Below are 15739 nucleotides of genomic sequence, written 5' to 3'. Positions count from 1 at the left end.
AAAGACACAGTCTTGGGAAAACTTTCCTTGAGGTAACTAATGAGGAAAACCAGAAAAAAAAAAAAAGGAAAACTCCCTGTTTCTCTCCCACTGTCCGTGCTGCAGACAGCACAAGAGAGAGCTGAAGCTCTTATTTTTGTATTTTTGAATACAGCCGCCTCAGACATTCTACTGCTTCTCCTTCTCCCCTGCAAATAACTCAATATCCGGTGTAAGCAGAACATTGTATTGGGGATACAAGCATCACAAAGTCACCCCAGGACAATGCCAAATAGCTGTCTATTTTTCCCAGTTCAATTTCAAATGGGTGTAATAGATTTGAGATGGGATGCTACAACTGGTTGCAAAACTATAGTTCTTATTTGCAAAGTAATTCTTCCTGCTCCAGTCTCTAACTGCAAATAAAACAGAAACATGCTAAAATAGTCAATTACAGAATATTAAAATATTTGACAAATTATGTTGACAAAATTTGGATAATACCATCACTTTAAATATCTCCTGCAAAAGGTAAAAAAATTACCCACACCACATTTTTTAAGTAAAAAAATTGCAGTACACACTATCATAATGTGTTTCTTCTTAATTGCATACTAAACAGAAAATACTCAATATGAAAAGTTATGATGTATTTATCCAGTCATAGCTCCCTCTTGCGTAATTCATCATTACTACAAAAAACTAAGTTGGGATAGAGATTGTTTAAATTAAATTTTATGGTAGGTATTTACTTGATTCCTTTATTTTTCTCATATTTAGATAAATTTAGTGATATTTCAGGTTTGAAATTTTGTATTTTCATGCCATTTCAATGCCAGGACAGATAATAATACTTACACTAAGGTTACATTAGAACCACATTTAGAGGAGTATTACTTTTGTACAATGACATGATTTTGACATCCATAATCACAATTATGGGGGTTTACTTAAGAAAATTTGTGTTTCATCTGCTTTTTATTACTGCTGCTAAGTCTTTCTTCTGTATAATTTATTAGAGGGGTCTTTTTCTGTTTACATTTTGCTGACATTTGGAAAAATTCTAGCTATTCTTTTTATTCGTCATATTTTTTATTTTTTTGTGTGTCCCTAAGTGTTCAGAGCACTATAACGAGTTTGCTGTCGTTCTGTGTCTAAGCTTTGTGGTAATCTTAGTGTTTCTCTCAGTGAAGTAAGACTTGCTTTAGAAGTAACAAGAATACTTATAAAGGAAAAGCTGGAAAGCTTATTTTTGGTGCAGTGCTTTTTTCTGACTACACAGAGACTGCAGTTGGCATTTGAAGAGTTACTCCGTAACAGGAAAAAAAAACCCAAAAAACAAACAAAACCTCAAAAAACAAACAAAAAGCACCAAGGGAAAAAAGGAAGCAGTTCTTCCTGTAATGACAGATGCAAAGCCCAAAATGTCTCTGCTGCAGGAGGTGTCTGAGTTCACTGTACGGAGCAGGCAAGGGAACCCAAATTTAGGAAGTACAAGCCAAACTTGGCGCTAATGGTTCAAGTGCTGAAATTGCGGAGTGTGGTTTTATCAGCAGAAAACGAAGGAAATAATGGATCACGTCGGGCAGAACTCCACAGAGCCCAGGTAACGCAGGGGAAAGCAACGCCAGTGACGGAAACATGGGCATGTTTCCATCGGACGGAAAGATGGGGAGAAACCTCGACATTTTTTCTACGCCGATATCCGACATTCCCTGGTCCTCAGGTACGGTGGAGGATTCCAGTTTACCCATAAAACTGCGGTGGGCAGATATTTTTCTTTGAAACTTATTTTCGGAGAAAGAGACATTTGTTTCCAAGTGACCACTAACTGAATCATCCCCAAACTCCGCACCGCTGGCCAGGCCAGGGGGCGAGGGGCGGGCAAGGGCTGGGGTTTAGGGGGTATGGGATAGAGGGATGGAGGGGAGATGGAGGGAGGGATGAGGGGCGGAGGGAGGGATGAGGCCGCTCCCACTGTTCCACCCCTCCTGGCCCTTAGGCACCCAGCGCGATCGCCCGCGGGGTCCTTGTCTGGGTAGGATAAGAGGCGGCGCTCGGAGACAGGCGCGGCGGGGCAGCCCCGCGCGGCCGTTGGGCGGCCGGGGCCTGATTTCGAACAGCGAACGGCCCAATCAGAGGCGCGGGCGGGGCCGCGCGCTGGGTTTGAGCTAAGCGCTGAGCGGGGCCGCGATGGCGCCCGGTGGGGTCTGAGGGGCGGCGGGGCCGGGCTGGGGGAGAGAGGGTGGGCGTCGCAGGGATGGCGGAGCAGAGGCGGAGGCTGGTGCGGCTGGCGGTGCTGGAGGAGCTCCGGGCTTCGTACGGGATCAAAGTGAAGAGCGGGAGCTGCCCGGCGGCGGCCAAGGCACCGGGAGCAGCGGCGGAGGTGAGCGGGGCGGAGGAGCTCGGAAGGCTTCGCTTCCCGGGCCTGGCACAGCCAAGGCTCACACGGGTCCAGGGGCTGCTCCTGTCGCCGGGAGCGCTGGTTCCGGCAGCGGTGCCGTTCCCGTAATGCAGCGGCTCCCGCCAGCCCCTAACAGGGCGTCACCTCCTGGCGTGGTGAACAGAGCTTTTTTTTTTTTTCCCCTTTTCCTGAGCGTGCAAGTGCTCCAGGGGGCCGTTATAAGTCTGTGTTATGATTCGGGAAGGTAATGGCTCAGTGGCGCTGGATGCCCCCACCCCCGGCAGTCGCTTGTTGCCGGGCGGGACAGATGGCAAAGGAGATGTGTTCCTCTTTTGTCCGTGGACTTGCTGGCTGCTGGAATACGCACGCTCGCCCCTGATCTGTGCAAGAGCTTTTTATGCTTCACTGTGATTGATGTCACTCACCACGGAATTCAAATCTTAATAATTGTATTATCTCCTGGAATGTGGCCGCAGTGTTGTTTCTAAAAGTTGCGTGTCTTTTACTTGATTTATTAGGTTTTTAGGGTTTTTCTTGAAGGGCTTTATTTGCATGGTTTCTTAACATAAGGCATGACTAATTATCTTGGCACAGACAGCTCTTGCCTTTATTTGCCGGTGATCCAGGAATGAAATCTCTCCCGTTACCTTAAATACCTATTCTGAAGTTCATGAAGGAAAAAAAAGTGTTTTCTGTCTCGGGACTCTTATTTAAAACTGAACTATTATAGTGGATACCAGCGCTGAAGTCCGTTTCAGAGCACTGGTCTTCTGGTGGACTCTTTAATGTATTTATTTAACAAGATCTCTGTGCAACTGGTCTGACAGAGCTGAACATCCTCGGACTGAGCTTTCTGTAAGGCTGAGAGGACATAACACGATGCTGCAGTAATCCTTGGCCAATATAAATTAATGAAGTTGGGAGGACTTGCTGGAGTTAAGTTGTTTGGAAAGGGAGACAGCTCTCTCTTGGAGTTAATTTTCTTTTTGTAGTTTTAGCAGCAACCTGGAACACAATGACAGATGTGTTGATTCTCTTTCCTGACTGTATGATGTTTGTTTGCTGTAGATTAGATTGGGTCTAATGGGTTAGTTACTGATTAACTGTTTTCCTGACCATGGACAGCACGTTGAATTTCAACTATGAATGACTAAGAGTTTGCATTCAGCCCTAAGAACAAGTTGGGTATGATCTCAGTTCTCTTCTGGTTGGGAGAGGGACTGGCTTGTATGTTCTGTAAATATGAATATTAAAAAATAAAGTAGGAGTTGTAGGATGTGGAAGTTGTTGATGCTGTAGGTGAACATCATAGTAATGACTGATGAGATTTACTTATTTTCTAATATGTAACATACTCTAATGTTTTGCTATAAGGCACTAGAGATCAGTTTTTTAAGAAGAAATGCTAAATATGAGGTTCAGAACAGTTGTCTAGATTGTTCCGTTGAGTTTAATCCTTACCAAAAAAGTGGTCTTGAGTGGTCTTCTGAGATGAAGAAAAATTTATTAAAAAAAAAATTATTACTATTCTCTTGTGTTGACTGTTAAGAAAAAATAGGATATATAGTCAATTTGAAAAACTAAGATGAGATTCCAGAACAATCTGGTTAATATCCTTACTGATTTGTGAGTCCTATAGGAAAACTAACTTCTTGTAAAATAAGAAGTGTAACACATACTGCAGAAGAGCCTTCTGCTGTTTCACAATCATCTAGGGTGTTACCTGTAACTAGAATCAGCTGTAGTTTTAGATCTCTGGAGACGACAGTGATTTCCCAAGACAATAGCTCTTATCTGTCTTATCTGAAAGACTTTTTTTTTTGCCTTAACTACCCCGTATGTCTACTTGCGGAATGTGTGCTTCTTTGTAATATGTGCTTGATAATTATATCAACTCTCAAATGACATGATTTGAATTTTATATTTCAGGGTAAAATCTTTGGAATATCTTTTCATGCGTTGCCACAATCACTTGTGCCAGAATATGGTTATATTCCAAGGTAAATTACAATATGTTTTTAGATTTTGTGCTTACTTTGCTTTCTTTATGGTATGAACTCTTGTCAGAAGGAGGAATGTAATATTTGTTCCATGCCTGCTAGAGCTTCTGGGGCATATAAGAGTAGTTCCAGGTGGAAAAGGGGGGATGCAGAAGCTAGGGAATTCAGAGCTCCAATTCAGTTGTATTTCTTTATACTGTTGTCATTGGGGGAAATTATTCTATATATTAAGTTTTACAAAAATTGGTGAAATAGTTTTTGTGGGAAAACCCCAAGCTTTGTTCTGAGCGTCAGAATTATGTTACTGTTCTTTCCTCAGCTTTCTCGTTGAAACATGTGCATATTTGGAAGAACATGTTCATACTGAGGGGCTCTTCAGAAAGTCTGGATCTCTTGTTCGCCTAAAAGCTTTAAAGGTATTCTCTAATGTGTCTCTTTTATCCTTAATAAGCTGTGTTTCACTTGAGCATGTTTTAATCTTTGGACTCTTCAGTCATATTTGAGTTTTGATACTGGAAGTGGATTGGCAACATTGCTTGCTCTAGAAATGACGGGAGATCTAGCCCAGAAGCTGGCAGGCTTCCCCTTTTTTTTTTTTTTTTTTTTGTTTTTTTTTCCTTTTAAATATTTTGCCTTCTGGGTGATGAGAGTAATTTAGGACTGAAAAAACTTACTAGTAATTGTGCACACTATGAGGATATTTGTTTAGCGCTGTTCTGGTGGAGGGAAGATGGGAAACCTCTAAATTAACACAAGTGTTCTGACAACCTTGCCTGTTTCTCATTGTAGATAATGTAGTTGGGTTAAACATGACAAGGCTAAAACTAACAATGGGGAAGATACGCTGTCTGTTGTGACATAGGCTAGAGCATTACTGCCTAAATGTAGAAATCTGACAATATGTTGAAGACTTTAAATTGTGTTTCTTATGAAAAATTTCAGAGTAAACTGGATCAAGGTGAAAACTGCCTCTCAGCTGCACTGCCATGTGATGTTGCAGGGCTTCTCAAACAGTTCTTTAGAGAGCTGCCAGAACCCATCCTCCCACCTCACCTGCAGGAAGGACTATTCAAAGCTCAGCAGCTTGGAAATGAGAAGAAGACTGCAACCATGTTGCTGTCCTGTTTAATGGCTGATAGAACAATTGCAGCTTTGAGATATTTTTTTAACTTTCTGAGAACTGTGTCTTTAAGGTCAGTGTAAAGGGTGTGCTTGTAAACAGCTCTGAATTCCCTTAACCACTTCTCTGTCCAGGCAAGTGCTGTAACTTTCTGTGAGTGGTTTGCCATTTTAAACATACATATCTGCAGATACTCACTAAATTCAGTCATAGTCTTTTATTTCATAAATCCAGGGTTCTCTCTATGTAAAACTAAATTAACTGGAGACTTGATTTTGTTCAAGCTTTGTTCAGCAGAATTACCGTAATTTGATACCTTGCGTTCCCTAAAACTGAGGGGGATCTAGAGCTTCTTGATTTCAGTAACATAGTTGTGCAATTATCTGGCCTGAAGTGCATAAATCTATACATTAATCTTGTTATGTAAGCACTCCAGTGAATGAGTCCATTTTTATATTTTATAACAGCACTTATCTTATTTGGTCTTTTCTTTCTCCATGCTTATATACTGACGATGTAAATTTAAAAAGCCTTTTCTTTTTAAGATCCAGTGAAAACAAAATGGATAGCAGTAATCTGGCAGTAATTTTTGCTCCCAACCTCTTGCACTCGAATGAAAATGAAAAGATGTCTACTAGTACAGAAAAAAAAATTCGCTTGCAAGCTGCTGTTGTGGAAACACTTATTGACCATGCGGCAGAAATTGGTAAGATGGTAAATGCTTCTCAACGTGTCTCGATGCACCAACCTATGTACAGCTTTTCTTTTCAGCTTTTAAGATTTATTTTAAAAAGTACTTCTCGACTATTCCAGGACAAGTACCAGAATTTATCTTGGAAAAGATTCCTTCAATGTTAGGTGTTGATGTCTTTCAATCTACTCCCTCACTGTGGGGCCAAGAAGACAGTGAAAATGAATCTCCCAGTGAATGTAAGAGGAGGAGGCACCGAAGTGTTGGGGGTAGGTATGTTTTGTGAAACTTTCAAAACCAAGTACAGAACTGAGACTTCAGGTAGTCTGATCCTTAGCACTCGTTTTTTCCACAAGCAGAACAGATGTCTTCAGAACTGGTTGGGTTTAATTTGCAAGATCTGTATAAGATTTCAGCAATCACATTATTGTATATTTACTCAGAGTTTTGATGTCTGTTGCCTGCTAAAGAAGCTATTTTGGATTTGTGTAGCCAGATTAATATTTGAAGTGGTGCTCTTATATGTACTTTGAGAAGTTGGGCCATGAGAAAGCAGGGGTGCAAGTGGGTTTTGAATTAGAGGAGCTAATCTGTGTTTTGAAGTATAAATCTGAATTGGATGTTATTGGATATTGTGTGCTCTGGTATGGATCTGGGATTTTGGGTGAGGCTTTTTCAGTTTTCAACAGGGTTGAGAGGGGGATATGGACAATCAAATGGTGCATTTTCAGTTCTGCACTCTCTTAGAGGAAATACTTTGGAACATGTATGCTTGATCCAAATCCACTGCAAAGGGATCTTTTATGTATTGCTATAAAAACATAGGTATTTATTTAGCTCATGTACCTGGAGTATTAAACCTGACAGTGTTTTGAAATTAAGGCTGTATGATTGTATGTTTAGCTGTGGTATTGGTTTTTTTTGTGTATTGTAATTCTCTGCTCTGTTCGTTTGTTTGTTGGGTTTTTTTGTTTGCTTCTTAAAATAATTTTTATTTAAAGGAAAATAGATTTTTCAGCTGTTGTGAAAGCAATAAAAAATATGTTGGTGGGAAGATTCGGGTTATTATATTCTGTACATAAAACAACCATTTAAACTGATTTGCTTTCTTTCTCCTTGAAGAAAAATGCAAGTTAAACTCGAGTTGAAAACAGAGCAAGACAAGCTTGCCATTTAAATTTGATTGCTTGGTGTGTCTTGCATTTCAGATATTGTTAGTGGAGCATTGAATAAATTTAAATCTAACAGAACACCCTCCACTACTCCTCAACAAGACAGAAGCGGTAGGTATTGGTGTATTTGTACAGAGTAAAGCCCATGCAGTATCTTCTGGAGTTGTTAACTATATTCAACATTTTCTTTTAACTAAAGAATTAGAACTTAGTTGAGGGAAAGTGATTAAAATTAAATTGTTTAAAATGGAATATTGATACATATTTGAGGATACTGCATTTGCTGTAGTTCTTGGAGCAGCTACAATCACTGCAGTAGAGGGCTGTGTGGTTTAGCTTGGTGGGGATTACCCAACCAAACTTGTGCTTTTTAGCTAATGAACCACTAAGGCTTCAGTGCAGTAGTGCAGCATTTTATCTTTGGAATGAATCAGCAAAGACTAAAATTCTTTTGCACTTGGTCTCTAAAACTTGCAGAAGATGACTATACATTTACTTCCTTCCAATACCTATATTGTTTTATTGATGTGTGGGTTTGCATGTTCCTTTCTGGTACTCTAAACTTGAAAAGAACACAGCAAAATAAAAAAAAAAAAACCCTAAGCTGTACTGATTGCTTTGCCTGTTCAAAATGCATGCACTTTGGCTAAGCTTTTGCAACAAGCTTTTTTTCAGAGTTAAAAAAAACCCCAAAACAGCTGTTTTACTCTCCAACTTTTAAGCTATTACTGCAAATTTGATTTTTTTAAATTTTAGTCCTTTCATCAGTGACTCCAGTGGTTCTTACTCCGAGTACCAAGCGGAAACTTCCAACCGATTGTTCTCAGGGCTTGTCCAGCAAGAAGAGACGATCTTTTAAGCATAGTTTTGCCTTTGAGTTTTTACCAAGTAGCATATTTAACAGCAGCTCAACACCAGCCTCAGGTATAGTGGCATCACTTTTTCCTTGAAGTGGTTGTTGCAGTTGTTCAATTTAAGAGTGGAGCCATTTGTTCTTGTTAGACAGTCATTGGTACTCATTGCTGAAGTGTTCCTTGCACTACTTCCCCACCTTGGTCAATTGTGTATGCTTGTTCATTGGTGACTCATGTTACATGGATTGAGCAAAAGCCAAATTCTTGTTTTTTGTTCTATTGAGCTCTCATACTTGCAATCCTGATATCCTTTTACCTTTTTAACTCCCGATGCATCACTCAGCTTGTACTGTTTCTTTCTTGGTACATAAATCCATGAAGACTGCCTGTGCTTCCAACCTTTTGACAGTGGTGGCTTTGTGTCTCCTAAAAGCTTAAATAGCTGATCTTAGCTCTGTGAAATGTCATTGCTGCTTTTATAAAGCTTCTTTCTTGTATCCTATCACCTCTTGTTTTTCCTCTAGATGCTACATCTCCAAACTCTAGAGAAAAATGTTACTTTTGTTTGACAATACTTTAGTACCACTTTATTTTACTAGAGCGCTTCCAACCATCAGGCTATTCTGAAAATCCTGTTTTATTTTTATTTGGTTCGTTCATGTGCTGCCAGCTGAACTTAGAGTGGAAGAATATTTCTAGATTGGCTGTTTTCTTGATATTTTTCCCTCCACAAATGAGTGTTATAAAACTTAGTGCTTTTCTTACTAAATCATTTCATGTTCTCAATGAAATTCTTGTTTCTATGGATAAGCAAACTAAAGCAATGGCATTTTATAAAGATGACAGTGATGCATGTGTTTCATAAAATGTCCAGTACTAAAAGAAGTAACTCTTCATTGTTGCTTTAGCTGTTCTGGCTGGGTATGTAAAAAAAGCACACTGTAAATAATAATGAGACTATGTCTAACTTTTCTTCTTGAGCTCTTACATTTGAGGAACTGATCTGATGATAATGGTGTGGAAACTTATTGGAGGTAGTACTATCTGTGGCATGTAATTAATTGCATTTCAGCCACTTTTATAGATGCTACAAGCAACAGCTTTGATTTTAAAGTGGAAGTCAAAGTAATTTCCAGCCAACACACTACAAAATAAGCAAAAAATTTGTGCTGTTGAAAAACTTGTTCTTTATTGTGTTGACTCGCAAGTCTTTATCTGAAAAAATGTGACTATTTTAAGTTCATAGAAATATAATTTTGTCCCTGTAGTTCAGTTTGAAGCAAGTCCTTCTGTGTGTCTTGAGTCATCACAAACCTCACTATCCCCTTCAACCATGGGTGAAAATCATGTGTCCAGTACGGGGAATAGAAGAAGTAAAAGACTTGCAAGCAAAAAACTATACAGGTAATTAACTCTCAAAACCTAAAGATAAATTGGGAAGATGTGTCCTTGAATAATGACCTCTCTCTCTCTTAAGTTATTGGTTTTGGTAAATGTTTATAGTAATCTTAAAACTACCAGGTCTTCTGATGTTGTGAAACTGAGTTCAAAACAAAATAGGATCTGGTATAGTAGCTTTCTGTGCCTAGTAAAAAAAGATGGGCAAGAAGGCAATAAAATAAGTAAAACTGGGGGAAATAACTGTAAATAAATGTCAGGATGTTTTCATTGCCCTCATAAAGAGTTTGTATTTCCAGGCTGAATTTCCTTGTATTTCCAGGGCCGAATCAGGGAAGACAGGTTGTTTTTCTCCAAAGATAAGCCGAAAAGAAATGGTTCGTAGGTCTTTACGCTTGAAATTTGGTTTGGGGAAAAGCAGCAGAGAAATGGTGAGTACCCAGTCCTCTTGTTAGACTGCCAATTTTAATCCAAAGTTTGGGGTACTGCTTTTCACGAGCAGGAAGGATGTATTTTGTAATGGAGGGAACTCCAGTGTTAATTGAACTTGCTTGCTGTCAAGTACAAGAAACCTGAGGTTTATTTGCCTAGCAGTAACTGATCAGCTTGGATTGTGTTTGGCTGGCATGGGAAAAGATGCTGAGGGAGGGAGCAGCTGATCTGAATTGACCAAGGAGCAATTCCATGCCACATAATGTTAAGCTCACCAATAAAACTGGGATGGAGGTTTATGGAAAGTAGCCACTGTGCAGAGACTTGCTGAAAATTGGCCTGATTGTTGTAAGTGATGATCTTTGCATCATGTGTGGGCTTGGGTTCTTTTGTCTCTGGGGTGCGTGTCCCCCTTTTCATCTTTCCAATTCTCTCCCTCATCTTGTTGGGGAATGGGGAAAGCGAGCGTGTGGCTGGAGGGGATCTTGCCTGCTTGTTGGCATCAACCCACCGTGCTTGTGATCAGTGGGTCTGTTCCTGAGTGGAGTGTCTGTGCTGGCAGAGCCTGTGCACAGAGTCACACTGTTCATACTGATCAGGTGTACCTGAGTGCAGGGAGGCTGTTCCCCACCTAGGTCTGCAGAGAACCAAGGCAAGAGCAAGTATGGCCAAGAAAAGGCTGCTGTGGCTGAATTGCATAGTAGTTTCCTGAAGCTTCCTCTGTAAATGAGATTCCAAATTACAAGTTTGTATAAAAGCAGCTAACACTTTTTGTTTGTTCAAGAATACTGCATCAGGATGTGCAGCTGGCAATAGATCAGAAAATATTGGAAGGCGTCTTGCAAGTCAGCAAGGTTTGGAAAGCAGAACTGAATGTGCAAAAAGAGATGTACTTTTCAGCCCATATGTCAATGAAAAATTCCCTAAGAAAGGTAATTGCCTAACCACATGTATTACGTGGGAGAAACGTTTTTTTTTTTACTTAGCAAAAGCAACTTTGTAGATAAAGGTATGAAAGCAGTTGGATTAAAAGTATGCTTCTAGCTAAGTCAGAAGTCATTTGCATGTTAATGGCTTCTTGGGAAAAAGAGTTGGTTTAGAACAAGCTTGTTGTGTTTCTAGTGTAATTAAGAAGCTCTCTTAGTTAAATAAGAGGAAATGCATGATTTCACTTATAATATTATAACTTTTTTATATTTCTGAAATTTAAGGGTATAATGGCGTCTTTAAATTCAGTGCTACTCTGATAATTATTTTTAGTAAGAATTTTGTCTATGGTTATTGAAATCACAATAAATTCTTCTTGAACCCTGTGGTATTTATTTTAAGGTTCCAGGAATGTAAGCAAGTCAGAAGAGAACTTACTAACTCCAAAATGTCCCAATAAGGTAGTTCACCGGATGTCATGGAATAGTCCTGCTGTTATGGATTCTCAGGTGATCAGCAAGAATGAGCAGATTCTGCCTGGACACTCTGAAATGGGAGTCAGCTCTTCAGAATCTGTTTTGATATTTGGAAAGCCACCAGTTATTCCAGATGAATTCAAATCTGCAACTGTAAGCAAACAAGGCAACAACTTGGAATTTGTGCTTTGTGAAGATGAAAGTAATTCAACTACAGAAACATTACTGAAAGTTAAGCAAGCCTTCTCTGCATCTGGGAGTATTCTCCACAATTTGATAAGTGATAAAAAACCATCCCTCTCAGTTGTAGCAAGTGAAATATTAAATGAAACGGCATGTCCCTCAGGGCTCAGTTCAGCAAAAGAAGTGTTAGTGGAAGAAGTTTCTGAAAATCCAGCAAATGTAAAATCCAGAGAGCTGTTGCACCAATTTAATCAGTCTTCTGCTGCTGATAAACAGCAATCAAGGAAAGAGGAAATTGACGTTTTGGAGAAAAGAAACTTTAAAACTTCCATTGAGATTGAACTTCAGGTCCCAAAACCAGATATAGAGAAACTAAAAGAACTTCCTCTGCCTCAACTACTAGCCAAGGAAGATAAGTTTACAGCTGAGAACAGTTCAACAGAAGATGACTTGCATAAATCAGATTTCTCTGGAAGAAAAGAGGAAACAGAATTAATACACTCACAAAGAGCTGAAAACTGTATGGTAAAGCACTGTAATTTGGAAGAGGGTACTGCTAAACCTTCTTTGGCAGGACAGACACCTACTTCACAGTTGCCTAAATCACAAAATGAAACGGGCAACCAATATTTGAAAGCTGAAAATTCAGATACGGTTTTAACTAAAACATTGACTGTTTCTGACCATGGGAAGGTTTCTGACCACATACAGTGGTTCAACCAGCTTTCATTAAATGATCCAAATTCTACAAGCAAAACTAAACCACTTCTGAAGTTTCAACGTACTCCAGTTAGACAGTCTGTAAGAAGAATGAATTCCCTTTTGGAGGCTAACAGACAATCTGTAAGCTCTCAGATGTTTAAGTCAAGTGGTGTTGGTTCACCACTTGTTAAATCTTTGAGCTATGATTCTGCCCTATTCCCCTGCACAGAAAAACCCTCCAAGAATTCCATGCTTTTGCCACGCAGGAGTGAAAGCACACATGACAGAGTTTCTGTAGTTCATAAGCAGCTAGACTTAACATCCAAATCATGTTGCAGGCCATTAAATCCATCAGACAAGCCTGATGTTTCTGTCAGATCTGTTGGAGTCCACGGACAAAAATCTACTGTTCATCCACCAAAGTCTGTTCTAGAAGATCTAACCAATCATGAAATGGTTAAATCCAGTTTGAAAGTTAATGCAAATGTAAATATTCCAGGTGCTGCCTCAGAAAAATCTATGATCACAAGAAGTGCTTCAGGAAAAGAAAGAGTTCGTTATAGAGGCTCTCCAAAGAATCCAATATCTGAAGTAAAACTGCTACCAGCTGCGAAGCCAGTAGACTTATAAGATCAAGTGTGATGGCTTAAGTGGGCTCTCTAACTTGGTTAACCTTTGGAAAAATCTGAATTTGTATGGGTTTTTTTCTAGCTCTTTTTATTTGCAATTTTTCATTTAAGTGAATGGGTTGTGAAGATGTACAAATAGCAACTTGTTTCACATTGAGGTTTTCTTCATTTTCTGAAACTTCTTTAAATGTTAGTTGAACTAAATGAATTTGACTTATAAAGCAAAAATAATCTGTAAATAATCTAACACAAATGTTTGTGTTGGATCTCAAGTTTTGATTATCTTGGCTTCTAAAAACATGCTACATCTCCCAAAATTGTTCTTGCAGTGGTTAGACTAAGTATCAAGTTCAAAAACAATTTCTCAGATATTTAAAACAAATTTAACAGACGTGAAAGGAAGTGTTTTAATGCTGAGTATTAGTAGTTAAGTTTATTTACTTTTTAGTTTTAAGTGTATTGTAGCACCCTGCTACTACTAAGTTGGACCTCATAGGAGCTCTGTTTCTTTTAAGACAATGTTTTTTATTTTTGTTGGAGTAAATTGGGAGTGCATTTTTCTTGTTCCGTAGGTAAATGTCAAAGTGTAATCCATGTGTGCACACACACTGGAGAATTATTAGAACACATGGAAAACAAATACGCAGTTTATTCAAGAATTGAAAAGTCTTAACTTCATCCAGTGTTGTGTTCTGCAGTAGGTACCAAGTATTTTCAGTTATGAGTAATAAAATGTTTTATCTTAACATGAGAAGGGAATTTTAACTTATTTTTAGACCTGTAGAATTATGTTAACTAAGTGGTGCAGAAGCTGGGTTTAGATGCTGTGAGTGTTGTGAGAGACAAATGTAAGAAGCCATAGCGTGTTAAAGGTTGATTTGCACAAGCAAATGTTTACATCCTTTGGAATGAGAACTGTTTGTCTGTCATCAGTTGTAAAAATATTTAAAAGTAAACACTTGAAACTGTTCATTTGCTTTTTTGTATGTGTGAATTGCTTGTTGGCAAAACGTTAGAGCTGAAGCACTGGATACTTTTGGTTTTAATAAAACCATTTTTTTTTCCCTTTTCTGAGTTTGTTCTTTTGTAATGACTTGGAAAGTTAGATTGTGCTACTATATGCAGACTGTAGACACCAAAACTGTAAGTCTGAAAATACTGATGTCGGAAGTAATTCTGTTCTGGCTGTCCTTTTTGTTCATCTTAGCTACATGTTGGTAATTCTCACAACTAGCAAAAGGCATGATGCAGCATAGTTTATCAGCAGTAGCCTTCTGAACTTCTTAAAAGGGTATGTTAATCAAAAGAATAGAAAAGAAAATAATTCCTGTTCCCTGTCTCCTTCCCCATGTATCTATCAACTTGCAAGTTGAATTCGTTCAACTCCTTGATCTGTGGAAACTTCCTGCCTCACTCTTGCTGTATTACTGTGAAGTCTTATAGCACAGAGCCAGCCGTGAGGAGGTCTTCAGCTTGCTTGGTGCTGTGGTTAAGAATGGGAAGCTTTGGTTTCATGAAGTAGAGGAGTGAATATGTCAGTTCACCACCATCCAGAAGAGGAAGCGGCTTGTCCGCATGTTCCTGCCCTCTGCCTTTAGCTGGCGCTGGCAGATCCCTCGATAGGCTGAGCAGGCACCAGAGCACCATGTTTTGGATCATCTTACTGAGGGTGAGGATCATCAGCAAAACATACTGCACCTGTCATGGCTGATGCAAGGACGTAGGAGCTGAAAATAGGATGGAAGTCATTGTCAGGAAGAAAATGAGGTGTGACTCCTTTAATAGTGGGGTGTCACACTGATTTTTGTTTAGAAGACTTAAGACCGTCAAAGCTGTATTAGAATTCAAAATACTTGGTATATATTAACAATGTGTCCTATGTGGAGCAGTAAGCTACTTTTGATCATCCATTCAAGCTAGTCTTGAAACATCTAAATTTAGCTTTGTAGAGGGAATTTGATAGCACCCTGACAAAGGAACCTTAGCAGGAAAAAAAAAGTTAAAATTTGGGTTCTGTTTTTAGAGGTTTTGCAGAACAGTTGGACATACATCCCTTTATGTAAAGTTGATTAAATGTTTTGCAGAAAGAAACACTAGAGACTGAGTGGAAGTCCCTGCTGCTTAATCCTGCAAGTTACAGCTTGTGTCATGTAGTAGAGACCAGCGAAAAGAATAATCTAGATGTGCAAGTGTAGTTAATGTGACTGTTGTGGTTTATGGGGGAATAATCTCACTTTTTCTGTGGATAGCTATACTAAACCGGGATATGATCCTGTCGGTAGCAGTGAAAGTGTCGTGCATAAAAACCTTTAGAAGCTGCTGTTTTGCCAAGTGCTGTGTTAGATGAGAGACTTCATTTAGCAAGTAACCTCTGCTCTGGGTGGTGTGTCTGGAGTTGCTTAATCTGGAGCCTGCAAGTCCTTGGAGATGGTTGCCGTGTTGCTACCCCGTAAACCTGCAGTTAGATAACACTATCATCCAGTAAGTAAATCATCGATCGTATTATTCTAGAGACGGAAATCACAGCAGGAAGATGGATACACTCCCAGGAATAGGTAATACCTTATTTCTGTCACCGTTGATGCATCAGACCCCTTCAGTTTTATTTTTAGACTGTTAAGTTAGGAAGGGAGGCTTTTCACATCTCTCCGAGCACTGTGTCTGTGCGGGGCAGAGGGGGAAGGGGCCGAGCGGCGGCGGCGCACGGAGGATGCGCGGCCGTGGAGCCGCCGCCCCCGCAGAGCCGCGCCGGGAGCGGGAGGTGAGCGGCGG

General features: G+C 39.6%; 1 protein-coding gene across 3 annotated transcripts; it reads left to right on the top strand.

Moving 5' to 3' along the window:
- The first annotated feature begins 2210 nt into the window (after positions 1 to 2210).
- On the top strand, positions 2211 to 14034 carry ARHGAP11A (Rho GTPase activating protein 11A). 3 transcript variants are annotated; one of them, XM_062494865.1, is made up of 12 exons: positions 2211 to 2365; positions 4313 to 4383; positions 4703 to 4799; positions 5326 to 5576; positions 6049 to 6209; positions 6317 to 6463; positions 7403 to 7477; positions 8123 to 8290; positions 9489 to 9624; positions 9941 to 10049; positions 10835 to 10982; positions 11380 to 14034. In XM_062494865.1, exons 1-12 carry the CDS (start codon positions 2240 to 2242, stop codon positions 12966 to 12968), a joined length of 3078 nt encoding a protein of 1025 aa, XP_062350849.1. In that variant the 5' UTR covers positions 2211 to 2239; the 3' UTR covers positions 12969 to 14034. The 3 variants fall into 3 exon arrangements, with proteins under 3 accessions (XP_062350849.1, XP_062350851.1, XP_062350852.1); XM_062494867.1 differs by having other exon boundaries at positions 2211 to 2374; XM_062494868.1 differs by lacking the exon at positions 7403 to 7477.
- Positions 14035 to 15739: the final 1705 nt, after the last annotated feature.

This window comes from Cinclus cinclus, chromosome 6 (assembly GCF_963662255.1).
Source record: "Cinclus cinclus chromosome 6, bCinCin1.1, whole genome shotgun sequence".
NCBI classification, from domain to species: domain Eukaryota; kingdom Metazoa; phylum Chordata; class Aves; order Passeriformes; family Cinclidae; genus Cinclus; species Cinclus cinclus.
Note: the sequence above shows the minus strand (reverse complement) of the source record. Positions and strands in the feature narration are given on the sequence as shown.